This window comes from Macrotis lagotis, chromosome 6 (genome assembly GCF_037893015.1).
Source record: "Macrotis lagotis isolate mMagLag1 chromosome 6, bilby.v1.9.chrom.fasta, whole genome shotgun sequence".
Taxonomy (NCBI): Eukaryota; Metazoa; Chordata; class Mammalia; order Peramelemorphia; family Peramelidae; genus Macrotis; species Macrotis lagotis.
The window spans coordinates 78367745-78382138 of NC_133663.1; the positions used below are offsets into that span (position 1 = coordinate 78367745).

General features: G+C 32.3%; 1 protein-coding gene across 1 annotated transcript in view; it reads right to left on the reverse strand.

The window, feature by feature from the left end:
• CPS1 (carbamoyl-phosphate synthase 1) overlaps nucleotides 1–14394 on the reverse strand; it is a 165114-nt gene that overhangs the window by 15428 nt on the left and 135292 nt on the right. Inside the window, exons 31-34 of the mRNA XM_074191459.1 lie at nucleotides 11472–11579; nucleotides 9793–9882; nucleotides 9054–9224; nucleotides 4692–4766 (exon numbers count right to left, since the gene is read on the reverse strand). Of these exons, the coding sequence (XP_074047560.1) occupies nucleotides 4692–4766; nucleotides 9054–9224; nucleotides 9793–9882; nucleotides 11472–11579 (444 nt within the window). The remainder of the gene's footprint in view (nucleotides 1–4691; nucleotides 4767–9053; nucleotides 9225–9792; nucleotides 9883–11471; nucleotides 11580–14394) is intronic.

Consider the following 14394-nt stretch of genomic DNA (forward strand, 5'->3'; position numbering starts at 1 on the left):
GACACACAAGAGGTTAAGTGAATTGCCCAGGTCACACTGTCAACAAAACAGGATATGAACTGAGGTTTTGTTTTTTATTCTAATGTCTTTTTGATATGTTCTTTGCCATGCTACTTATGATATGAAATACTATAATTTGATATAAAACAATATTTAGAGAGCCTCCCATTTCATACCTCTCAAAAGAAATAATCAATGAGAAAGCATAACATTTAGATTACATACATATATATATGTATGTATGTATTTTACTTAATTCACTTAGGCTGCCTATGATCTCACAGTGATGAGATCCAAATCTAGACACAACTAGGACAAAAGTATCTTATATTTTAATTATATAATAATAAATGAATAATCTTTATTTCTCTACTCAACAACATAGAAGAAGTAAAAATTGCATTGAATAAGTGATTTATTTAGTCAAAAATGATAACCTCTGATTCATTCTGGGAGTATGTAGTCTGTGACCCAAACATTAATATGATAATATATAAACAACAGTATTATTATCCCTTCTATGAAATAATACAAGATAAAGAATCAATATAATTTTTGTTTAACCAGTAAACATTAAATATTACTTATGAAAACTCATCAGTTAAAAAGTCAATTATAGAATATTCCATTGAAGAAGAAAAAAGTTTGAGTGTGTTAGAGTTTTTTAATAGAAAAATGAGTCCAATATCATATTGCCAATCCTAAATAATACAGAATTTTTAAAAACTAAACCCAAACTAGCATAAAATTATACAACATATATGTATACATGAATACATAAAACTCTTCTTTGGTAACATTTCATACAGGCTTCCTCTAAAGTATACTACGTTGTAATTCAAAGCAAAAGGAATATTGTAAAGAACAAACATGATTCTGCACAAAATGATAATTTTTGTCCATCATCATCATTTTCAATGGTTTATCAATATTATTAAAGAATCCTGGGATCAAAGTTTGAATATTAAGCAAATGATTCCTCAATACCAATGAGGTACTTCTAAACTAAAATCTTGCCAATCCCCACTTAGCATCAAGCATCTTAACTAAACAAATGCTTAGGTAATACTAAATTTTCTAAACAGGAGATGAGGCTTTTATAGGTCAGATTCCAGTGACTGCAACAAAATTAACAATTGAACAAATATTTCCAAATTATCTACTATTTGAAAGACATTGTGCTTTTAAGACTTTGGATGTAAAGATTGAAAGCATCACACACACACACACATACACACACACACACACACACACACACACACACATAAATCAAAGGAGGAATGTAAAAAAAGATGTGTTAAGTATAAAGAGGAAGAGATCATTGAAACTGAATGATCAGGTCCAAGCTCCTGAAGAAGGTAGTATGAAGCTGGAGCTGGCTGGAAGGAAGAAGAGGGTCATAAAAAGAAGAGATATGTATGAATCTGATTCCAGAATAATAGCCCACAAGAGTACACAGAGGCAAGGAAAAGACCAGGTAATATCTAGTAGCTCAGTTTCACTTTACATAGAGTGTATGAAAGGAAATAGAGAAAGTGAGATTGTAGAGCAGGTTGAAGTCATATTGGATAGGATCTCACAAGTCAGATAAGGAGTCTATATTTCATTTTGGGGACAGTAAGAAAACCATTTAAGGCTTTTGATCAGGAAAATAATATGGTTAAACTTATACAATAAGAAAATTATTTTGACAGCAGTGTGAAGGATGAATTGGAAAGAAGAGATACCAAAGGCAGGAAGATCTGTTAGGTGGGAGGTAATGAAGACTGAATGAGAGTGCATGACTTTGCACATAAAGTATAGGACATGGATAAAAAAGAAACTGCCACAGTGGATTAGAGGTGGGATTTCAGGGAAGTCAAAGATAATTGCGAGGTTTTGAGCTTGCCTGACTGAGAGAATGGTAGAAACACCAAAAGAGATGGAGAATAGAGGAAGAAGGAAAAGTTTACAAGGGAAGATGATAAATTTAATTTTGAAAAGGGTGAATTTGATGTGCTAGTATGACATCTAAGTCCAACAGGTTGTCCAACAGATATTTGAAAATGTAGAGTTAGAGTTCAGGGAAGAAATCAAAACTGGATATGTAGATTTAGAAATAATTCTTCAATTACAAGTGAATGGGATTATCAAAAAAAATAAAGAGAAAAGAGAAGATAGGACAGAGAATGGTGAAAAATAGTTTTCTAAATTATTTTATTATTATTTTTAAATTATTAAAACTATCAGACATAAAGGAGGAGGAAATATCAAATGAGTGATCAACAATATAAATTTCCAGAGAAAGGACAATTAGAATGGAGGACTGGGGGAAAAAAGCATTTGAAAGTGGCAGTTAAGAGGTGGTTAGTATCTTTTGGAGAAGATAATTTTGGGAGAGTATTGGAGAGAGAATCTATATCAGAGGTAATAGAGAAGTGAGGAGGTGGGGAGGCCATAACTGTGATAAGTGTAAACTATTATTTTTAGTTTAGTAGGGATGAGGAGGGGAGATGTGGAGTACAGACTAAGAAAGCAGGAGATTCAGGTGAATACTTTTATTAGAGATGGCCAGAAAGTATTCACAAGAGTTGGTATTGAGACATACAAAGACAGAAATCGAGATAGACACAGCAGGTGAGTAAGAGAAGTGAGAAAGAGAGAGAGTAAGAAAAAGAAGGAAGGAGAAAAAGAGGAGAGAGAAAGTTTAAGAAAAGAAAGGGGAGAAAGAAGGAGTAGGAAGGAATGGTCAGTAAAACAAAAAATTAGCAGAGATGTGAGACTATATAGTCAAGGGTAAAAATGGAGGGATTAATCTTGGCAAAGAGATCTCATTTTCAGAGACCAAAGCAAAGGATGGAATGATGGTTGCAGGCAACGTGAGGTTTTGAAGTATAAAGAAGAATAGATAAAGGAAGCTACAACATATGGTTTTAATAAGTGAGCTCATCTGTGCATTGAGAACTGAAGTTGAGAGCTTGAGGAGAGAAAAGATTCCAAACTTAGACGTATAAGGAACTTTATCAATAAAGCAGAATTAGAAAGCCCAGTTCTATGGTCATATTTCCCAGAAGGATTAGTACTGATATACACCTTATCACTAAAGAAAGTAAAATATAGCTTCTTCACCAAGGGCAGAGGTTGATTCAATCCCAAATAAAACATGTGTGCAGTGAAAATGTCTCTTTGAGCTTTTACTAAGCAAGATTTATTCTTATTTTAGCTATGAGACAGACTTTCCAACATCTTATTTTATGATACTTGTGATTATAGATCTTTCTAAGTTATAAGAATGATCTCTTTTGTGAATAAAATATTCTCTACTTCCATCTGCAAAAATTGGCTCCATTTCTAACCCTTTCATATTCTCTTCAGCTCCAGAAATGTATGTCTGGAGGCAGAAAAGACATGAGGGTATTTTCCTTGACCATTAAACTCTGAAAACAGATAGACCACTGCACAGAAAACAGCACTAATGGAAAACAGATCTTTCAACACATTGAAAACTGGACTGATGAAACCCAGACTTGCTTCTGTATTATCCCAAACACAAAACTTAACCTGAAGAGCTCTTTCTTATACATAATGGAAACATGGAATGGCATCATTAATTTTAAAGTCAAGTTTTTCCTAGCCTTTTAGTCTTTAGCAAAAATTAGACTGGATTTGTGGAAATGATTATAAAATTTAGCAGAGGGGTTAAAGCAATGACCTCAGCTCTACCTGAATAACTAAACTAAACATTTATTTTTTCCATAATGTCTTTATTTCATTGATTTCCTGCTTCATATCTTACTTTTCATTATGCAACTTTAAAAATATCATATATTTGATGAAATTCTTTTTTTTTCCCCAAGCAAATGCTTCATTCACATAAAGGGTAAATATCCAGACTCCACAGTTTGATGTTATTATTTTGATGTGCAGCAATGAGAATTTAAAGTTTGCAGCTAGTATGTCTGTCAAAAAATGAAGTGAATCCTAAAATGTTCTGACACTGACATGGAGAGAATTTTCCAGAATATGACATTTTATTCTCACAAAAATTCCCACTACCACTATCCAAAATAAAACAAAAACAAAAACCAAGGAGAAAAAAACCTTCAAATGAATCCCAATTCAAGTGAAGAGGGACATCCAGTGGTCAGTCCTATCACAATGTTGTCTATTTGTTTTTTTCAAATAAACCCTTCTGGGACTTGTTTGTGCATGCATTATTTTTAAATCTGTTTTAGGCTTTTGTATAAATTAGCAAATTATTACCCTCAATTAATATAGTTGAGTATTCCTATTGTTAAATTCCTAATAATATTAAGATTAATTTATTAGTATAAAGGCAACAAAAGTCTTTAGGACCTTATAATAAATGTCCATGAGCTTTCCTGGAAAGCTTATAATATAATACTTAGAAAAATAAAATTGCACTCCAGTATCTAGAAGTGAATCAGAAACATTACATTAACATATTGAAAAATAAGAGTTAAGAAAAATAACTTGGTCAAGTACATATGGATATTAACTTTAAAGGAGTTTAATTCTTCTGACTGCAAACAGTTTTTTGTTTTCTCTTTCTGCCTTTCTTAAACACATTACCACATCATAAGGCTGTGCCTTTTAAATCTGGTTTATTAACAATAATGTTGATGATAATAGTGATATGTTTATAATAACAATAATGATAACAGTAAGTCTACTGATTATTGACTAAGTACCTCTCCAGTAGAAGCCATCTCACAACGCAGAATAGGATCTGCATCTCTCAATCTGGGCCATGAGAACATTGGAGCCTAATGAAAAATAAGGAAAGAGAAAGATAAGAAAGATAAAAGGAATAAGTGCAACAAGTCATCTATCGCAAAATTCATTCAGGATGTAGAAGACACATCAGTATCTCATTGGTGAAGGCTACTGTCTTGAAAGATTGCTATAAAATTCAGTTCCAAGAATTTCCTGCATTCTTGGCCAAAAATATGGGTTAAATGATCACAAATTCTTTCAGTAATAGGGCCCCTGTGACCAGCCCATGCCAAGGTTTCTAATCTAGCCTACACAGAAATTTCTCCCAAACAGTGATTTAACACAAAGTCTACTGGGCATCAAACTCCCAAGACAAAGAGTTCAAACACATTATTTTTTTCTTGGTAGGGCTTTTAAACATTCATCTCCATGTTCTGATGATTTGGACTTGGAACAGGCAACCTTGCCAGAAATGGCTGTCTGGGAACTGACTTCTAAAACATTAAACAGTTGCTGACACCTCTTTAAAAGCTTTGGAAAACATTCTGTTTACAAATATTTCTGCCAAGAAGTTTCATGTGATATGTTGAGATAAGAGATTCTCTTTTATTTTAACAGTGAAATTTACTTTGAAATCAAATCATTTATGCACATTCATATTGCCTATTTTTTACCCTACACAACATCTAACTCATCATGAGAAAGCACAAAATCCAGGAATAATGTATTTTATAAACTCTAATCCCAATTATAGGTCACTGGATATACCCCAGGGAACTCATTTAATATTTCTTAAGCTCAGCTACCTCAACTTCAGAATGGAAATGCCACTAGCGAGAATCCACCCACCTCACTAGGTTGCTGTTATAGTAACCACCAATGAGTCATTAGGAGATATTTTAAGAATATAACTATAATAACAAAAACTTGCATTTCCAGAGCACTTTAAAGTTTACAAACTGCATTAATGCATCACTAAAATGCTAAATGGTGATTATTCAAGCAGTGAAGGGAAAGGAAGTGCTCTTTTCAGAAGTAATGGTCATTTTTGTTAAAGGTGAAGGATGCAAATACAGTTGTTGACCAACACATACTCACAAACATGTATGTATGTATGTATGTATGTATGTATGTATTTGTCCAGCTCTCTAATTGAATGGTATAGGAGAACACCTATTAAGGATGTTCCCCAGACCAATAAAGCACTTCTGTAATTTATAATCTTGGAGAGTTGCCTGGGATAATAAAAGTAATGCAGGTTCATATAAACAGTAATTGTTAGAAGCAGGAGCTTAATCCTACTTGTCCTCTCGCCAAGGTTCTTCTACATTATACGTGTATAGACAGAGTCCTAAATATGTTAAAACAGTTTTATGCTCTAAAAGCCTATATGCTTTAATATATATAAATACATATGTTTATAGTTGTTTGCATATGTATTCACATATATATAGCATATTCACATATATTTGGGTTTAAATTATGTACATTTATGCAAGCATTCATTTGAGTGTGAATATGCACACACTCTCTCTCTCTCTATATATATATATATATATATATATATATATATATATATAAATTTTCTAATGACATTCTTCACCTTAAGCTAAGAGATAAGATGATACCATGATGATAACAATGTATTAAATCACATTTCATTATTTATCTGAGCCGAATCCATGTATAGTATACACTTCGGAAAGAATATAAATTTATAAAATTCATAAATCATATTCCCAAATTAAAAAGAAATTTCAGGATTAAATTCTCATTCCCTATCCAAAGATATTTCACAAATTACTACTTGCTGACAGACATGACAACTGAAGCTCTGTAACATAATTTCTAAGAGTATGCATCTTCCCTTGAAATATGAAAACTAAAATAGTGATAGTCTTTCTCTACATAATACTGAAAGACTTCGACTATCACTCTCAAATATTTTAAAACTTCTGAAGTTATTCTGAGTGGAATTTCTTTTTCAAGGGCTTCCTGCTGGGTTTTGTTGGTTGTATTCATATAGGGAACCTGAAACTTTGTTGAAATTTTTAATGATTTCAGTTAATTTTTGAGTTGATTCTTTAAGATTTTAAGTGCACCATTACATTATCTAAAATAGCCAATAATTCTATTTCATTTTTGCATATGCTTATTCCCTCTATTTCTTGTCTTATTGATACATTTAGGATTTCTTGCACTATGACTAGTAGTGATAATAATGGATAGAACTGCTTAATCCTAAAGCTTAGGTAATTATTAAGTGTCTGAGGCTGGATTTGAACTCAGGTACTCCTGACTCCAGGGCTGGTGCTCTATCCACTGCTCTACCTAGCCGCCCCCTAGATAAATAAGGTTTCTAGAGATTTTGATACAAATGAGAAAAGGATTTTGTTGGCAACTTCTGATATAAATATTTGGTTTTTATCATTTAATAAGAATGATTTTATATGCATATATATGTATATATTAGGTTGAACCATTCCTGTATTCCTGCTATAAATACAATATAGTCATAGTGTAAATTCTTCCTAATGTCTAAGTATAGCCTATTTGCTAATAATTTATTTAAAATTTTGCATCAATGTTCATTAGGTACATGTCTCTTGTTTTAGATATCGATTTAATTATACTATAGAAAAATATCAAAGAGTGCTTTCTCTTTTTATTTTTGGAGACAGTATATGTATTAATGGAATTAATTGTCCCTCAAATGTTTTATTTTATTTATGTGTGAAGTTGTCTGATCCTGGCTTTTTTAAAAATATATCTGTGACTTATTTAATTGCTTTTTTCTGACATTGGAATATTTAAATATTATTAATCTAAGTATGTTATATTTTTGTAACTATTAAACTATTTTCTCTGAATTATCCATTTTGTTAGTACCTAATTGGATAAAATTGTTGGAAAATGCCTTTATTTTCTCCTAAATTGTGCTGAGTTCTTTTTTTAGTTCTGATATGAAAATTTTGGTTCTCTTCTCTTTTTAATCAATTTACCTAAATCTGTACTTTATTTAGAATTTTTAAAACTCTTCTTATTTATTTATCAATTCAATTGTACTTTTGTTTTGGGATTTATTAATTTCTTCATTAATTTTAACAATTTCTACATTCTTATTTGATTAGGATCTTGCGATTTGTTGTTTTAATTGACTAATTAATTAATTTGTTCTTTCTCTATTTTATTGGTATAAGCATGCAGAGATAAAATTCTCCCTCAGAACTGCTTTAGCTACAATCCCAAAAGTTTTAGTATATTGTCATTTGGTATGTGGTTTATGAAATTTTCAATTTTTCCTATAATTTTGGCTCACTAATTTTTTAAAATTATTTTATTTAGCTTAAAATTATATTTTAATTTTCCTTAAGGGCCATTAATGATTTTGCACTAACAATTTCTTGGTGTTTAATTTTCAAACATACCTTCTACCATGAAAGACAAGCTTTAAAACTCCTTGACTCAAATATGTAATTTTTTTATTATAGGATGAGACAATGGACTGATAATTCCCATCCTAAATTATGAATGACCAGTATTATCATCTAGTTTTTCTTGAAAACTAGGTCATTGTGAAAGTGAAGGATTCTACCCAACTTTTAAAAGGAGCAAATAGCTCGAATAATTCTATAATGAAAAAGGGTCCAATACAGACTCCTAATCTGACCCTTCATTGATTGGGAGACTAAACTTATCTTCAGGGACAAATTTCTTCCATTCATTTTCCTTGTGCTACTAGTCAGTCAGTATTTGGCAAGTACCTACTATGTAGCACATACTATGTTAAATGTTAAGGATATAATGAAAAAGCAAGAAATTGCCCCTAGCCTTAAAAATTTCATATAACATACTTAGATTAATAATATTTAATGAGAGAACATTCAAACATCTATGTACAAACAAAATATAGTCAGGATTAATTGGGGGGGTAATTATTCTATATCCTGAAGAGGTATACTAAAGCACTAAGGAAAGGCTATAAGATTAAGGCAGAATAGGACATATTTCTTACCGAAGCTGAGAATATATATATATATATATATATATATAATGTGTGTGTGTATGGAAGTAATAATTTAGTGAGAAGATGAAAGAAATGAGGAACTGTGGATCCCTTCCAGGGACTGCAATTTGAGAGATATGGAAATAAACACACACACACACACACACACACACACACACACACACATATTGACTACACACACACATATATATTCACATATACACATAAATTCACATATACATACCTGTTTATGTGTATACAAATATTAATATGTCTTTATAAGTATATAAACACAAATACACATGTATTATAATATGTATTTTAAATTTACCTTAATAGCAACATAGTCAGCTGGAATTATAGGGTTATTTAATGTAGGAAGAGGTGTCTCATCAAAGTTTTCTCCAATCATCACTTTCGTGGCCACATCAATGAAGTCCACTCCAAGAGTTTTAGACACAAAGGGGAATGATCGGGAAGCTCGCAAGTTACATTCTATCACCTGGAGATAAAGATTATATTGAATAAAGTGGTGAAAAGAGGAAGATGATGGTAAGAATCACTCTCTATAGTAGTACATATCATTTATCACATAAGAGATAATTTGAAATGCCCTGAGATCATGAAGGACTGTCACATGTAATTTCCCAAAATTTTTAATATAGTCTGAATAAATGAAGGCTAATCTAGTTCCCATATCATATTTCTCTTTAAATGACATTAACTCGGTAGCACATCAATGTGTTTCCTGACAGACAGCAATTTTATAGAACTGTTATAGTCTCAAACTACCAAATTTGTATGGGCAGAGATCATATTCTCCTTACAATGTAACTCAAAGTTCTTAACAAATCTATGAATTACATATCAATGGTACAAAGAGGATATGCCATCAAACAAGGCAGGTATTATTGCTCAGTACCATTCCACATACCAAGATAAATAACTGTAATATTTTCAGTGACTCTATGATTGGTGTCCACAGAGAAACAGAATATTTGTGGTACCTGAGCTGACCTAACACTGCCATTATGAATAGTGTCTTCTCAAACAGTAGTAACAATTCTTACCAGGACATCATTTCCTCTCACAAGAAACTGTACATTGAATGGTCCAGAGATGGCAAAGGCCTTTGCAATTTTTCTGGTGGCATCCTTTACCTAGCGTGAAGAGATAAAATAATGCCATAATGATATCATTTGATAGAGTATATAGCATTAATAAAGCAGGATGAATAAATCACATTTCCTTAACCTTTTAATTTCTGCAATTGAAAAGTTCCTTATAAGACTTATCTATGATTCTTTTAGTTATTTATATATATTAGGTACTATAAACATTGGAAAGAATAGGTAATTTATCTATTATTTTTCTAGATTCACTTTGATGTCTAGCTGAGGACTTTTCAGGGTGGTGACTCCACTACCAGAAGATATACCAAATTCTTTCTCAAAAGCTAAAATTTCACCCACTGAGAAGTGTAGATCCTAAAATTACATGGTACTGAAAGCTTTCTTTTATGTTGCATCCTTGAGAAAGACAATTGCCCTTTCCTGTGTTGGAATGAAACGGAGATGGGAGGATTGGTGGGTGGGAAGGAAGATGCATTCCTCTGTAGGAGGGCCCTAATATCTATCACATCTATGTTGTGTGACTCTAGCTAGATATCAGAGGTAGCCAGACCAGGAGAACAGACTGATGAAAAGAGGCATGGGCTCTTCACATGTTACCTTTTCGAGAGAAGTGTGCCAATTTGATGAGAATATGAAAGAAATGGGGAACTGTGGATCACGTCCAGGGATTGAGCTCTGGGAGATTTGAAAAATTACTCAGAATTCTTGGCATCATTATCATGAAGTTGGGACATACTTGAAAAAGGTGCATTTTGGTGTCCCATTGTTGCCTCAAACCATTTCCTCAATCTAATATTTCCAAGAGCCATGTGCCTTTCATAGTAAAAAAATATTTTAGAATGAAATATTTTGAAAAAGAAGAATTGTCTAAAACACACTATACTACGTAAAGTAGATATAATGTAACAAACTTATCTTCAGGGACAAATTTCTTACATTTATTTTCTTTGTGCTACTAGTCAATCAGTATTTAGCAAGTACCTACTATGTACCACATACTATGTTAAAAGTTAGGGATATAATGAAAAGCAAGAAATTGCAAAAGGCAAATTCTACATGACATTGACTGTGAGAAATTCCTTATAAATCTAAATTAAAGCTTGAAAAATATCATATATATAATTGTATATTACATATTGAATTAGAGTATTTATGCTTGGGAAGAGTTTTAAGACATCTAATATTTGAAAAGAGGAGGAAAAGAGCTAGTTTTTTTCTTTAAAATTTTTTAATGATCCTGAGGAATAAATTTATAGTTTTATATATTAGGAAAACATCATTCCAATATTCTATCTGGCTAGTCAAATATCTACAATATTAGGACTTCTCTTTCTCTTTCATTATCATTCAAATGTCTTTATTTCTTACAGTATCTGTAAGTTATTTTTTTTAAAAAGAGGGAGTCCTCTATTAAATTATGTAGAACATCTATAGTATTTATAAAAAAGGATGGGCAAGAATTTTCCTAGAATAAGGTTAGAGGTTCTATAACTATCATAAATAAAAGGAATATCTATATTGATTAAAGCATAATTATATCATTGCACATTATATAAAATATTTTGATATCTTTACATTTAGTATAAATCTTTGTATCATTTTATAATAATTAGAACCTTTTCAATGGCTCCTTGACTGATGGTCTGTGTTGGAAGCATCAGAGTGGCATCTCCTGAATGGACTCCTGCATCTTCCACATGTTCAGAGATGGCATGGGAAATAACCTAGAAAAAGAGGAAAGTGAGATGAAATAATACTGATCAATCACCAGTTCTAATAAAGAGAATATCTGCCCCAAAGCAATGGATCAATATTTTTTATGATTTCTACCTTAATGGCCCAATGGTGGATTTGCACATTCATGATTTAACTAATTGAGAATTAATAGTTCTCACTAGAGTGTGAATGTTATACAGAACCATAAATCTTAATATTTAGTACTCATGCTAATTAATATGGAAATAACTTTCACTATGAAAAAATGCTGGAATTTCCCCTCTTTCATTCTACAACCAAGACATATTGGCCAGCTACTTATGTACAATACTCTATTTCCTGTCTTTGCTCTGGCTGCTCCTTCCTCACCTCTACCTTTTAGAATCTCTGACTTCTGTCAAAATTCAGTTCAAAGATTATTTTGAGACATTTTTCTCAAAAAGAAAAACAACCTTTCACCTGCTTCAAATGTATTTTTATGGACCTATAGATGTAATTGTTGTCTCCCTTTCTTTAATGTAAACTTTCACAACAATCTCTTTTCTCTTTAATCATAGCACTTAATAAGTAAGCATTTAATATTTGTTAGTTGACTGACTTTAAAGTTCTAGTTAATAAATTGAAAGGTTTGAGAGATACTTACAATCAGTTTTTCAGTAAAGGCACTTCTTTCAAAAGGAAAAAGAGGAAAAGTAAGGAAAAGATGACTGGGAGAAAATGTTGAACAATTGGAGTGGTAGGGGGTTTTTTGGTAGTCATGGACGAAGTTGTCCTAAGAGGAGTTAGGAAGACCTGAGATCAAATTGTGCCCTTGACACAATTATTAATTCTCTCTCTCTCTCTCTCTCTCTCTCTCTCTCTCTCTCTCTCTCTCTCTCTCTCTCTCTCATATATATATACACATATGTGTGTGTGTGTGTGTGTGTGTGTGTGTATGTGTGTGTATGTAGGGATGAAAGTACCACATGATAATGAAAAGATGAAATGCTATATTTCATGCTCAAAAGAAAGGTAGTAAATGACATAGCAGAGTCACACTTAAAGGAGGAAGCAGAATTAAAGAACATTTGAATGATAATAAAAGAGAAAGAGAAGCATATTGTGGATATTTGATGAGTCAGATAGAATATTAAAATAATATTCTCCTAAAATATAATACTACTATGGCCCAGAAGCAAAAAATATTGTAATGAAGGGGGAATTTTCATTGATTTGGACATCTGATGGAAATCTTATTCAGCTATCTCTTTCAATACAGATCATCTCCATCTCTTCAAGTTATATACTAAAAAAAATCTGCCTAATGTCTTTAGAGAATCTTTGACTTGCCTATGGTCATACAGCCCGTACAGATCAAAGGCTTAACTTGAAGCCGGTTTCAATTGGTTCTTAGTCTCAATAGACTCAAAGAAAATGATCAGTGAGTAGACATGATAGAGAGATGTTCCTATGGGACTAGGAAAAAAAAATGTGCCAAAGCCAGAACAATTAACTAGAACGAAAATGAAATTGAATGAAATATCATGCCTTCAAGTTCCAAAAATTAAATGGCACATTTCAGAATGAAGAAGATTTGACTTTCACTACAGGAAAGGGTCAAGGAAAAGTCAAAAAAGACCTGGGCTTGAATGCTGATAGCACTATTCATTTTCAACCTCTGGCAAGTCCCCTCACCTCTCTTAATTTCTTTGTCCATAAAAATAGGATAGTACTTAAAATGCTACACTTCAACTTTTTGTAAGAAAATCAATTCATAAACCTTTACTATATGCTGCTATATTGGGCTATTTTTTAGGCTTTTGCAAGGCAAATGGGCCTAAATGGCTTGCCCAAGACAACAAAGCTAAGTAATCATTAAGTGTGTGAGGCTACATTGGAACTCAGGTACTCCTGACTCTAGGGCTGGTGCTCTATCCACTGCACCACCTAGCTGCCCCTTATGGTAGTATATTGTTAAGAGATTTTTCAAAAAATAAAAACAAAAAGATTGCAAGGACTTAGTTGGTGCTGCCTCAGCATAAGTCAACAATATAATGGACCTCCCAATAAAGCTAATGTAATCTTGGAGGGCAGTGGTGGTATTATAGTGGTATCTGGAACAATGGAAGTCAGAGTTCTGGTGTGCAAGGACTGGTAAAACCACACGTAGAATTAAGTATAATATTCTTCGTGACAAATTTTAAGAGGGTGATGATAATTTAGAACCAATAAAACAAAGATGATGAAGGGCCTAGAAACCATGAAACACAGGGAACAGGTTGAGCAACTGGCTATGTTTAGACTAAGAAAAATTTAATGAGGATAGGGGACACTTCTCAGTAGTGTTGCAATATCTGTTTATTTTTGGAGGCAATTGGTGTTAAGTGCCTTGCCCATGGTCACACAGCTAGTAAGTGTCTGATTCTTTGAATACAGATCCTCTTGACTCCAGGGCTGCTAATACCCATGTTTTCAAATATTTAGAAGGATATCATGGAAGCAAGTTTGAATTTTTTTATGTATAGCACCAAAGGGCAAAAGAAAGAACTAATGGGTAAAAGTAAGAGGGAAAAATATTTCAGTTTAATACAGGAATGAATTTTTCAAATAATTCTAACTCTCCAAAATTTGAATGGGATATGCTATGAGTCAGCACACTCTTTATCCCTGGAAGTGTTTAAGCAGAGGTGGTAGGATGGTCAACTATTGAGGGTACTATGAAAGGGATTCCTTTATGGAAATAAAATATCTAACTTCCAACTATATTTTTATTTTTCTTAGGTAAAATAACACATCCTATTTTTTGGAATTAGAAAATAAATAAATACATTCCACAGAATTCTC